Genomic DNA, 11,432 nt, shown 5'->3' with positions numbered 1-11,432 from the left:
AGGCACTGTGCTAGATTCTTGGGATGCAGAGTTAACTCAGAACTGAACTTCCTAAACATGAGATAACAAAGTCAAGGCTCTCATGCCTCACTCGGCTCTCCTGTGCCCATGTGTAGCAGATGCTTGTGCTTCTTGTCCCATGTCTCCTCAGCCCACCTGATTTCAGTGCAGCCATAGTGCACAGTTCCATGTACTTGTCCAGCATCTTTGATCTGGCTGGACCTTGGCTGCCTCAGATCAGCCTTGCAGAAGAGCAACCCAGAAATGAAGGGAAATTTACACCCAGGAAGGCAACCCTCAGCTGTCTCCCTGTCTTTTGGGGAGACAACTCTGGGGAGTGATTTTATACCATTTCTGAGAAAGCCACTAGAGGGACTGAGTCCCCTTTTCCCCACAGTGGTAATGAGCTTATTAGCACACCCTCTACTGGGTTTTCTCCCTGTTCTGTCTCACTTTGGTCTCTTCCTTTACTTCTGCTTCCAGGTATCTCCTAGCAAATAAACTACTTGCTCTCAGGTGCTTGTCCCAGCCTCTGCCTTTGGAGGAACCCAAACTAAGATAGCATGGCAGGCATTATAAATGAACAAATGAATGGATGAATGAATGCTGATATAATGAGGGGGAGGAGGACACTGTTAGAGGTGGACAAATGACCACCTGCTGCTGATGAAGAAAGACCCTGTTACCACATCATCCACTTATAATGAGGGATCATAGCCTCCAAGCTTGGGTGCCAGGACGGTCACTTGACTGACCACCTTGCAAAGACTGAGCATAAGAGTAACATGAATGTGGCTAACAATAATAGCTACCCTTGAAGGGACACTTCCATTTGCCAGGGGCTTTGTTCACATCATGCCGTTTATTCTTCATAAACATCCTGTGATCCAGGCATTAATTAATCCTGTAAGTGAAGAAACCGAAGTCCACAGAGGGGCTCAAGGTTATAGGGTGGCACAGCTGATCTCAAGTGGATCTGTCAGATACCACAGTCTACACTCTTGTGCCCACCTCTCTACACAAGTCTATTACAACACCCAGTCAGGGTCCCAGTTCTCTAGCTGCTTAGCAAAACAATCTATAAAGCACACCCCTGAAATCAGGGCTTGCCTTCTCATGGGGTCTAGGGCAGCCACAGCGGGTCTGTGCAGTGAAGCGTAGTAAATAATGCACAAGTCTATTAGTTACTCACTGTTAACCAAGACCTAAGATAAAGCATTGTTTTATTTATCCTGTTTGGCTGCTCAAGCATGCTCCACGGTGTGTCTATTACACGGTGATGTTAATTAGGTCCGCAGCACTGCACCTTCTGTATACGAGATTTGCCGTGTCACCCGCTGTACTCGTCTCTCCAGAGGGGTCTGGTTCGGCATCAGGTCTGAGGACAGAGAGAATCTTTGGGGGGCTGGCATCACCACCATGCCACTGAACCAAGTATGAAAAAAGTACTATGTAGACATTCTGTCTATAGCATTAGGGTCTAGCAACCTGACATGCTTTTCAAGGTCACTATGAGACCATCTTTCAGGGTAGGCAATGGGACTAGCGGGGGAGCTCCCAGAACCCCCAAATGGCAAAACTCCTCAGTGAACACCTACTTCAATAGGCTCATTTTATAGATGGGCAAACTGAGGCTTAAAGAGAGAGAGTGACTTTTCTAAAGTCGTGTCGGTGTTAGTGGACTGGGATTAGATGTTTCTCCTTCCAGTTCTGTCTCTACCAGATGGAACATTTTGAAGTCCCTGTCCCTTACCCTCTTCCCCTCCTATATGGTGTGTTTGTAGAATGGGTGCACACAGAGGCTATTCATGCCTACTCCCCACTACAGCCATTTCCCCTGAAGTTCCCAAAAGTAATCCGATGAATCAGCAACAGCAATCATTCTTTAATTCCATTCTGCAGGTCAGAATGAGGCTGGGAGGGGAAAGATGATAGCAGGTGACTCGGGCTTGAATCCAGGCTTCTGGGCTAACATTGTTTCTGACAAACCACTTGGACTGCCTAAGGGCGAATGAATGAATGGACAAAAGAATGAATGAATAAATGTTAAACTTACTAAAGAACGAATGCAGGCATGCGTAAAGACCAAGGCTTAATGTGGGCAAGTCCCCATCCTGTGTGTTCCATCTCCACAAAGTCAAAGCCTCCAGACCCCTGGAGCTGCTCTACGGGCCAGAGCCATCAAGTATTTACTTCACAAGGGTGCGCCCTCCATTTCGACCACTGCCCAGTACTCAGTTCGGCTTAGAGCAGGCTCTCCGAAATTGAACAGAAATGAGCATTCCAGAGCCACGGCATCCAACAGTCTGGGAGGAATCTGGAGAGGTGCTGGGGCAGGGGGGCCTATGGGAGCAGACTCTCCCTTCATAACACCACACCACCCCACACCACACCACACCATGCCAGGGTTGTTTGCTGTGTTTACCTTTCCTCGAGGCTGGACTGAAGAAGGAGAGAGAGAAAAAACCAGGAACCCCAAGGCTGAGATACAGGAAAGAGACCTAAACATGAGCTCAACCACCGCAGGAGTCAGGAAAGGGGCTCCTTTCCACCCCAGGGACTGGCCTGGCTGGGATCCACATCAGCCTTCACTGGGATTGGGAAGGAGAGGTGGTAGCCTTGACATCCTGCTGGGCACAGTCCCAGGGAGGCTGGGCAGAAGGGGTAACCCATTAATATGAATGAAATGCTGAGAGATTAGATAGAATTTCAAACAGAAACTTAACCCAGGACCTCTGAGTAGGAGTTGATGTAAAAACGTGCTGAGAATCTGCAATGATATGTCACTTATACTCAGTAAAGCGTGCACGCGCGCACACACACACACACATTCACAACTATGAAACAGTGCAAATATACTACACACACACACTCAAATCCAACATAATCAACTTCTCTCTTTCACCTCTCCCAGTCTCTCTCCCCATTTCTCTCCTTTCTTTTCCTCTTTCCCATGGATGCTCTTAGCATTAAAGCCCGATAGTTTCCTCTATGGGCCTGTAAGCTAGGTTTGCTCCACTTTCCCGGGAAATGTCAGGGGTGGCCCTTATTTATGAACTTCTGGAGGGAGGGAAGGAGAGAGGGCACCTTTATAGAAATGACACTCGGAGCAGGCATCCTCATCATTCTCAGCAGCAGCAGCAATACTGGAAACTGTCAGTGAGGGGTTACTCTCTGCCTGGCTTCATGTGGGGCCCTGGGACCTGAGCAATGAGTAAGACCCCAAGAACAATGCCAAGTTGAGCTGGGAAGACAGAGCTCCTGCACACAAAAAAGTGAAATATGAAGCTATTGCTAAGTGCCAAATGAGATTTTAAACAATCATTCTGTAGAAGCTCAGAGGGAGAGCTGTCTAGGTGGGTTGGAAGATCAGGGAAGACTTCCTGGAGGAGAGGTCTTGAAGGATAGGTAGGAATTAGGGCTGCAGAGAGGAATGGGAAGTGACTGGCAAACGTAAGATGTTTAATCAAGTTTGTTGGATGAATGAATGACAGGACGATCCCGATCAAAGGCAAGGCATGGACCACGTAGTAACCTTTATGACAGTTCTCCCCTTCCCAGAAGGAGAGAAAATACTGGCAAGTATTTTTCCAGAATACTGACCATTCCCGTTCATCCTCTCCGGATCCCCCCAACACTCAAGAGCAGGTTGGTTAAGGATTAGGCCCCCGTATCGAGGAGCATGCAACGGAAAGCAGATGAAGCTCTAGGATAACTGAAGACAGGGCAAGAGATTTATGCAACTTCGCAGAGCCTGGCGGGATCAGAGCTGGGAGCAGGTTCCAGCAGCCTTGTCTCCAAATCCTTCTGACTTTCCACTTTGAATCCTGGGGGTGGGAAGTGGGTTGGGGTGGGGGCAGAGGAAACCTTTGGGATATTTAGTGGGAAAACTCCATGTAGCCGGTGAGCAGTATCTACTTTTAGGTGCAGGAATAGGGTCGGGGTGTGTTAACAGAGGCTCTAAGCCTCCTCTGGACCAGCCCAGCCTGCCCTCCCGGCAAAACCTCTCTCCTGCTGCTCCCAGCCTGAGGGTCGCTCCAGCTCCCCTGTGAAGACAGAAACTGCAGCCCTGAGGGTGGGCAGGGACCTCCGGCTGCAAACGGTGCTACAGCCAGGCTCATCAGACACATGAGGCGAAACGAGGCCATAACAGGCATGCAAACAGAGCAGGGAGCTCCCGGAGGCTTCTTATAAACCCACATTTTAGATAATGAAATGTATATGGTCTTGTCAGTCTGAGGACAGCCCACAAAAAGGTAGAGGGAGGGAACATGGCAGGAAGGGCAGCCCTGGAGTCCGGTGACGTCCAGGCTCCTCCTTGTTAGAAGTAAAACGGCCTCATTCCTTGAGCTCCCAAAAAGAATGGCCTTCAAGAGGGGACTAGAGATGAAGTACATCCATCTCCTCCAACTCCCCACAGAGAACGGGGTCTCGGAGACTAGCGGGGACTCCAAGTCCCAGGCCAAGCTGACCACGCTGCCCTTCGTGCTGAGTTGGAAGCCCGTTCTGCCAGCAAGGGGAACCAGGGGAGAAGCCTGAGTGGTGGAATGTCTCTGAGAGCTCAGGGCTTTGGGAAGGGGAGCCTGGAATCAGAACCCAGCTCTTAGGATAAGCTCAGGATGGAGTTCTGGATTTGAGTCATTCCCTTTCTTGTGTTCTGCGACACTTGCTGAGCACCTCGGACATTTTGAGAGGTGCGGTAGGTGTCACGGGAGGTACCGAGAGCAGTCAAACCCAATCCCTGCTCTGGGAGATGACTCTCACGTGTGTGGAGGAACTGATGAATAGAAACATATGTGCTGGGGGACACAAGAAAAGGAGGCAGTTAATTACAACTCATGAGACTGGGGTTGGGGAGGGGTACCATGGAGCTGGGCTAGCCCAGCTAAGTCCTGAAAGATGAGGAAGAATTTTCTTTAGTTAAGGGGCGTAGAGATGGTGGATGGATCTGAACCATCAGGATGCGGCAACGGATCAGAAGGGCGGTATGAAAGACACAAAAGTGGGGTGACATCCAGGATCACCCTAGACATTTGATCTGAAAAGGTGCCCTAAAGGTGGGGTCATGTTTTATAGAGATCTTGTAAGCACCCCTGGGGAGAGAGCCAGTGGTGAACAGGCCAGCCTCTGGAAACAGGGAGGGGAAGGAGGGGATGTTACAGCAATCCAGGTAGGACATGATGGCGGGAGTGCATGGAAAGAGGAGAGGAAGGGAGAGGCACAACAGTCCTGCCAGAAGTATCATGTCTCCATTTTAACAAGGAGGAAAGTAAACTGCTTTACAAATGATTCACAAGACCAAAATGCCAGTGGTGGAGCTGAGGTCGAATCCTGAGTCTAGGGACCCCAAAGTCACTCCATTGTACTACTTCTGGGCACACACATTGCGGTGGCAGAAACAATGGGCCTGGGGGGCTGGCCGGCTGTGCGGGGTGAGGGAAAGAAGGGAGTTAACACAATGACAAGGCTTCCAGCCCAGGCAACTAGGTGGGAAAAGACAGACAGCTGATGCCAGGGAGAGAAGCAGATTGGGATTTAAGATTGACATAAGGTCAGCCAAAAATAGATCCCAGGTCTTTGGGGACAAGCAAATTGTGAGCATCAAGGAGCTCTAAGAGGTGTCACAAGGATGACTTTCTGAACTAGACGGGCTTAGCCCTGAGGTTTGGGGTTGAACCAAAGCGCAGTGGGATGTGTCAGAGGTGGGTTTGTGCCTATCCCCGGTCCCAGTTATTTACCAGCTACAGACTACAGGCAAGAGACTTGACTGCACTGGTCTCAGTTTCTTCATCTGCCAGATGGGGAGGTAAGCCCTGTCTAACACGTGCCCGGAGTCTGGTGAGAGTGGGAAGAGCTGACACAGGGGAGAGAACTTGGGAGGTCCTGTTGCAGCCAGCATAGCACGTCGAACTTCAGAGACCATCCCCAAGAAGGCAACTTGGAAAGAGCCTCTTAGAAATCCTGTGAAAACTCCTTTGTTATTTTAATAAAACTAGACATCTCCCAGAACCTATACCCCCTTCTCTTTTTAGTCTTGTCATTTCCGCCTCAATTCAGGCTGGGAGACTGCTGGGTCCAACACTGTCTTCTCCCCTGTTCAGAACCCCAACTTACAAAGCCTCTTTCCTCTCCGTCACGGGGTCAGGTCTCTCCCATCACCCCACCTCCAACACCTGTTCCTTCTACACTCAGCGAGCACAGGCTTGGCTGAACAATCTGCGTTCATGCTAAAGCCGCAGAGGTGAATGAGACCTAGGTCCCTGACCCTGACATTCATCTCTCTGTGTGACTGTCACCTTTCTGAACACTTCTCTCACCCCTGTCCTCTACTCAGAAAGACTTTATACTCCTGTCTGTACTTCATCTGAGCCTAAAGAGAACTTTGGCTCCAAGAAAAGGGATTTTCAACCCTAGTGAGCAAGTGAGAAGTGAACAGGGGTGGGGGTGATTTGGGGAAAGAGTCCCACTCTCTGCCACGTATTTTGTAGATATATACATAGGTATAGTTTTTAGACAGCTTTCATTGAGGTTTAATTGATATACAAAAACTGCACATATTCAACGTATACGATTTGATGAGTTTGTACCTATGCAAACACCTGCAAAATGACCCACAACCAAGGTAATAGACATCTCCATCACCTCCAAATGCTTTGTTGGTGCTGTTTTTTGTTGTTGTTGTTGTTGTTGCTTGTTCTTGTTGTTGCGCTCTAAGAACTTAACATGAAATCTACCATCTTAACAAACATCTGGGTGCACAATATGGTATTAACCATGGACACTCTGTTGTACATAGATTTTATTCTATTAATCTTCACAATAACTATGGGAAGTAGGTTTTCATTCCCATTTTACAGATGAGAATTCCAAGGCTTAAAGAGGTTAAATTTTTTGCCCAAAGCCATACAGAGAGTTGATAGAAGAGCTGGGATACACATTATGGTTTGTTTGAGTTTTTAAGCCCAGGCTGTTCTTATTACGTTAGATTGTCTCCTCTATTCTGTCTACCCTGGTGCCCTTCTGGCTGAGCTGGTGCCCTTCAAATGCTCAGGAGGCAAGACTCAGAGGAAGACTTCCGAACAACAATGGGGGACACTGTGGTCTCAGCTCACACACTCCAGAATGAGAGAGTGATAACAGCACCTGAACTAGATTATCTGCGTGGGGTCTGTAACCCAGAGGGTGCCAGGATGGGTCCTGCAATGACTACCTTGCTGAGCTTCCAGGAGCCCTGGGAGATATAGAAGCCTCTGCAAGTCGAGTGATAAATGGACTACTTGCCCAAACCCTATCCTGTTGGAGTGCCCAGCGGGAACTCAGACAGGTGTGTGGGAGCAAGAGATGGAAGAAGACAGGGTTTCAGCTACTGGTGTGAAAAAGTCCTGAAGTCCTTGTTCACACATCCAACCTGGAAGCTTTCATGCTCCCTGCCTCTCTCCCCATTCCACACCATGTCTAAGTGATGCCATTGGTCACTTGTTATTCTGCTTATACCTGTTCTCTTTTGACCTGATTTTCCCTAGAGACCAATGGAGAGTGTCCAGTGTACAGTGGTGGAAAGGGAGCTGGGTTTGAATCCAGATTCTCATTAGCCAAATGAATGCAAACAAAGGATTTTACTTTTGGGAGTCTCAATTTTGTCACCTGGGCAAAATAGAAAATGATACCTAGAGGGACTGTTGGGGGTATCAAATAAGGCAGTGGATGCAAAGGTGTCTAGCATGATGCCTGGGACACAGCAAATGCCCAGTGAATACTTGGCAGATAAATGAATTAAGGCCCAGCAAATGTTAATCACTCCAGACTTCATGGTTGGCGCTGTCCTTACTACTTAGGAAAATGAGTCAAGATCCTCTTAGGTAGGTCTCAGGTATGTCATTGAATCACAGGGCAAGCTACCAGCTAAAGATCCCCTGCTGCTGCAGGCATTGTTATCAGAGGGAGGTGACTCAGCCTCTGCTGTGGGCTTCTGTGTGTGTGTGTGTGTGTGTGTGTGTGTGTGTGTATCTCGGAGGGTTGCAGAGGGAGAGGGAGAGAGAGAATCTTATGTAGGCACCATATCCAGCGCAGAACACGATGTGGGGCTCAATCTCACAATCCTGAGATCATGACCTGAGCCAAAATCAAGAACCGGATGCTCAACCGACTGAGCCACCCAGGTGCCCCTCTCCTATGGGCTGCTGCACAAAGAATCTGGGTGGCTACTGGCTTGCCTACCATAGCTTTTGACTGTAACTAGACCCTTAGTCTTGTCTCTGAGCGTCTGGACTTGTGGAAAGAAAAGTGGCACTGTTTATGGAGATACGTGTGAGAACCAAGTGAAAGCCCAGCGTGTCTCTCCCCTCTCCACTCTTCCTTTTGGCAGTTATTTCACTTTCCTCGGAACACTGGCTTGGTAGCACCTTCTACCTATGTGTGGTAGAGGCAGACGTGAAGATGGGTAGGCAAGAAGAGAGTCTGGAGCGCCCCCTCCTGGGGCTGGGTAGGCTAGTAGCTTCTGGCTGATTGACCTGCCAGATTGCTGCTGACTTCCATCTCCTTGCTGAAATCCTTCCTCTCTAACTGGAGACCACCGGTAGAACCGGGTCTAAGAAAGCTAGGGAGTTGCTGAGCAGGCCAAGGTCCCAGGGAGGTCCACTGGCAACCCCTGGTCTCTTGGGTAGCCCCTTCCTCTCTGCTCTGGCAGTGGAAAGAAGCAGGTGGTCCTATTGCAAACACATCCTATAGTCTGCCTTATAGCTACACATTTTTTTTCCCTCTTAAGGAATTCTAAATGTTAGCAGGGTCCATATGCTGTAATTCAGAGACATTTAATGTCATTTGTTTAGCATTAAATGATACTTTTTATACTGTAAACTCCATTCTCTGACATCAGGTATGTAACCACCTGCCTCAAGCCATTCCTCTCCAGATTTATTGACCAGGAGAGGATGCCACAGAGCATCCAGCATCCCCCTAGAGAAGGAACCTCTTCCATTTCCTCTGTGACAGATGTTCATTCCTAATGTTTGCATACATCTAGTGATGGGGAGCTCACTGTTTCCCCAGGAAGCCCATCCAATGGCTGGCAACTCTATTCACTAGAAAGTTTACCCCATTTTTTGAGCTGCAATCCATCTTCTTGAAACTACGCCCCTGGATTTGGTTCTTACCTTTGGCCACACAGAACACAGGTTTGCTTCTTTGGGACAAAAAGAATGTCCCAGATGTTCTTTCCATTTTTTTAGAGATTGTGATCATACTTTCCTACCCCCACTCCCTCTCATCTTTCATCTCAGGGATAAACAGCATATCTCCTCCTCCATTTCCAATGGTAAATGATTTGCAGGCGCCTCACCATGTTGATGACATCCCAAAGAACACAGCTCACTTTTACTGCGCACCCTTGCTGACGTTTCCCAGACCCACATCACAACTGCAATGAGGCAGGTATCACTATCACCGTCTTATAGGAGGAAATTGAAATTCAGACAGGTTGAATAACTTGCCCAAGATCACACAGATATTAAAAGACAGAACCCGGGTCTGAATGCAGAGTAAGAAGCCAGAGGTGCCTGGGTCCCAGTCCTTGGTTTTAAACTGCTAGCATACCTAGGACTTGTGAGGCCTGTGATCTAGTTAATGAATGCAGTTTTTACAGTGGGGCCTAAATATGGTCCCAATATTATGGAAATGGTCTGACCAGGGAAGCTAGACCTGGACTGTCACTGTGCCCGACTTATGTAGTCTGCCTCTCTCCATGCTGCCTCAAGAGATGCTATCATTTCTGAAAGGCTTGCCAGGCTCTTGGCTCACGTTGAGCTGGTTACACTCAGCTCAGCTCCCCAGGACTCTGACACAGAAACTGCTGGAAAGTCAAGTCTTGACTGTTCTTCCTTATCCCTGATGACAGAGTCCCTGACAGCAACGTGCGAGTCACACCAAATTTGGGTTGGCTGGTTCGTTCCTGTGGAAGTGGAAGACCTAAATGGAAGGGTGCCAAGAATGTTCAGAGGAACAGAAGAGATGCATAAACCACTTTATTTGTGTTCCTCTGGGCAACAAGAACTCAGAGGAGAAGCTGTATATACAACACATTTGTAGCCAACTAACATATGGCTCTTTGTTATTATTTCTGAAAACCAATAAGCAAAGGGAGAACGAGCTTTGCTCTCAATTTTTGCAACAAACTTCAAAAATCCCCCATCCCAACGCAAAAGAAGGCTTAACTGGAGCTTTGTGCTAAAGGCCCTATCTCCCCTGAGCCTCCCTTCCTCTCCCGATCTCCGAATCCTCATTTCCGGGAGGTCATTTTAATTAGCAGGCTGTCATGGTGACTCAGCCTGCCTGCTTCACGGACAGGAAGGGAGCAGACTCCTCTGGACCCATTCATCATACAAAGGCACTTTACTCTTTAGAAAAATGTACAATATTTAGCTCCCCCCACCCCTTGGGAACTGCTACTGCTGTTTTTTTTATTTTATCAGCCCTCTGCTTGGCAGCAGGTGGGGGTGGGGAGGGTGGGGAGGGGTGGCATTCTCCTGTCTTCTGCATCTTCCTCACTTGGCAGTCAGCCTTCCCCCACTGCAGAGCATCCATACCCACCTCTTCAGGGTTTGGTCCCTGGTGCCAGGATCTGGAGATCTGAGCCGCGATGGACCTCTTGGAATGAGTGACCAATACCTTTTGTCTTTGGAGCTAAAGCTTCAATTCAACTACCCAGGTCATTGGGGGAATGCATGTAGCTCAGAGACACAGTGACAGTGTGCATCGGACCACTGTGATTTCAAAAATTCTGTCCTATTGTTTCCAACAGCACATTTGCCTTTGGGTTGCAGGTGTCATTGATGTTGTTTTGGATCAGCAAGTATGGACGGTGCATTTCTAGAACTGTGAACAATCATCATCTACTCTAGAAGGCAACTGCCTATGGTAGCTATACAACATTGGAAGGTAATGGGACCCCAAAAGCACTGACCTGAGATGTGTCAGACCTCTTGAAAGGGACATGTAGCTTGTCCTCTTCCTGTGAGGACCTCTGTGCTGTGGGAAATGGCATCTGTACTCGCTTGGTTTGAGCCTCCTATTTTGTTCCTGAACCTTAAGCTTAAGTCCCACAATTGGTTTTCCATTGGTAAAAGGGAAAATTGATGGTGAGGTTTCTCCTTTTTTCCTTCCCTTTCACTAGCTTACTCATTATCCTGCACCCTTGATCTTGGAAACTAGAGAAGGGTGATTAATTTCATGCCCCAGCAGAAAATGCATACTCCTGTCTCCACAAGACCTCTCTGGACTCCATGTCCTTAAAAAGAGTTTGAAGGGTCTTTGTGGTTCACGGAGCTCTTCTTGTCCCCTTTGCCGTTGGGGTGGTTGCTGGCTGGGCCCCGCAGAAGTGGGTGCTTGTAAGGAGGGGGTTTTTCCTTCCTGCAAAGGGGGGATAACAGAAAGAGAGA

At 48.4% G+C, this 11,432-nt stretch overlaps 1 protein-coding gene across 2 annotated transcripts in view; it reads right to left on the bottom strand.

The window, feature by feature from the left end:
• Nucleotides 1–1,269: 1,269 nt before the first annotated feature.
• The window catches only part of AGBL4 (AGBL carboxypeptidase 4), a gene marked incomplete at both ends in the record, with an annotated part of 1,559,236 nt that continues 1,549,073 nt past the window's right edge, over nucleotides 1,270–11,432 (bottom strand). Inside the window, one exon of one of the 2 annotated variants that reach the window (XM_080800716.1) lies at nucleotides 1,270–1,378. In XM_080800716.1, the coding sequence (XP_080656842.1) occupies nucleotides 1,270–1,378 (109 nt within the window). Of the gene's footprint in view, nucleotides 1,379–11,282; nucleotides 11,404–11,432 lie in introns of those variants that run through there. The other variant, XM_080800715.1, reaches the window with a different exon arrangement.

This window comes from Martes martes (assembly GCF_963455335.1).
Source record: "Martes martes genome assembly, chromosome: 4".
Taxonomy (NCBI): domain Eukaryota; kingdom Metazoa; phylum Chordata; class Mammalia; order Carnivora; family Mustelidae; genus Martes; species Martes martes.
The sequence above is the reverse complement of the archived record's forward strand: the minus strand, read 5'-3'. Positions and strand labels throughout refer to the sequence as shown.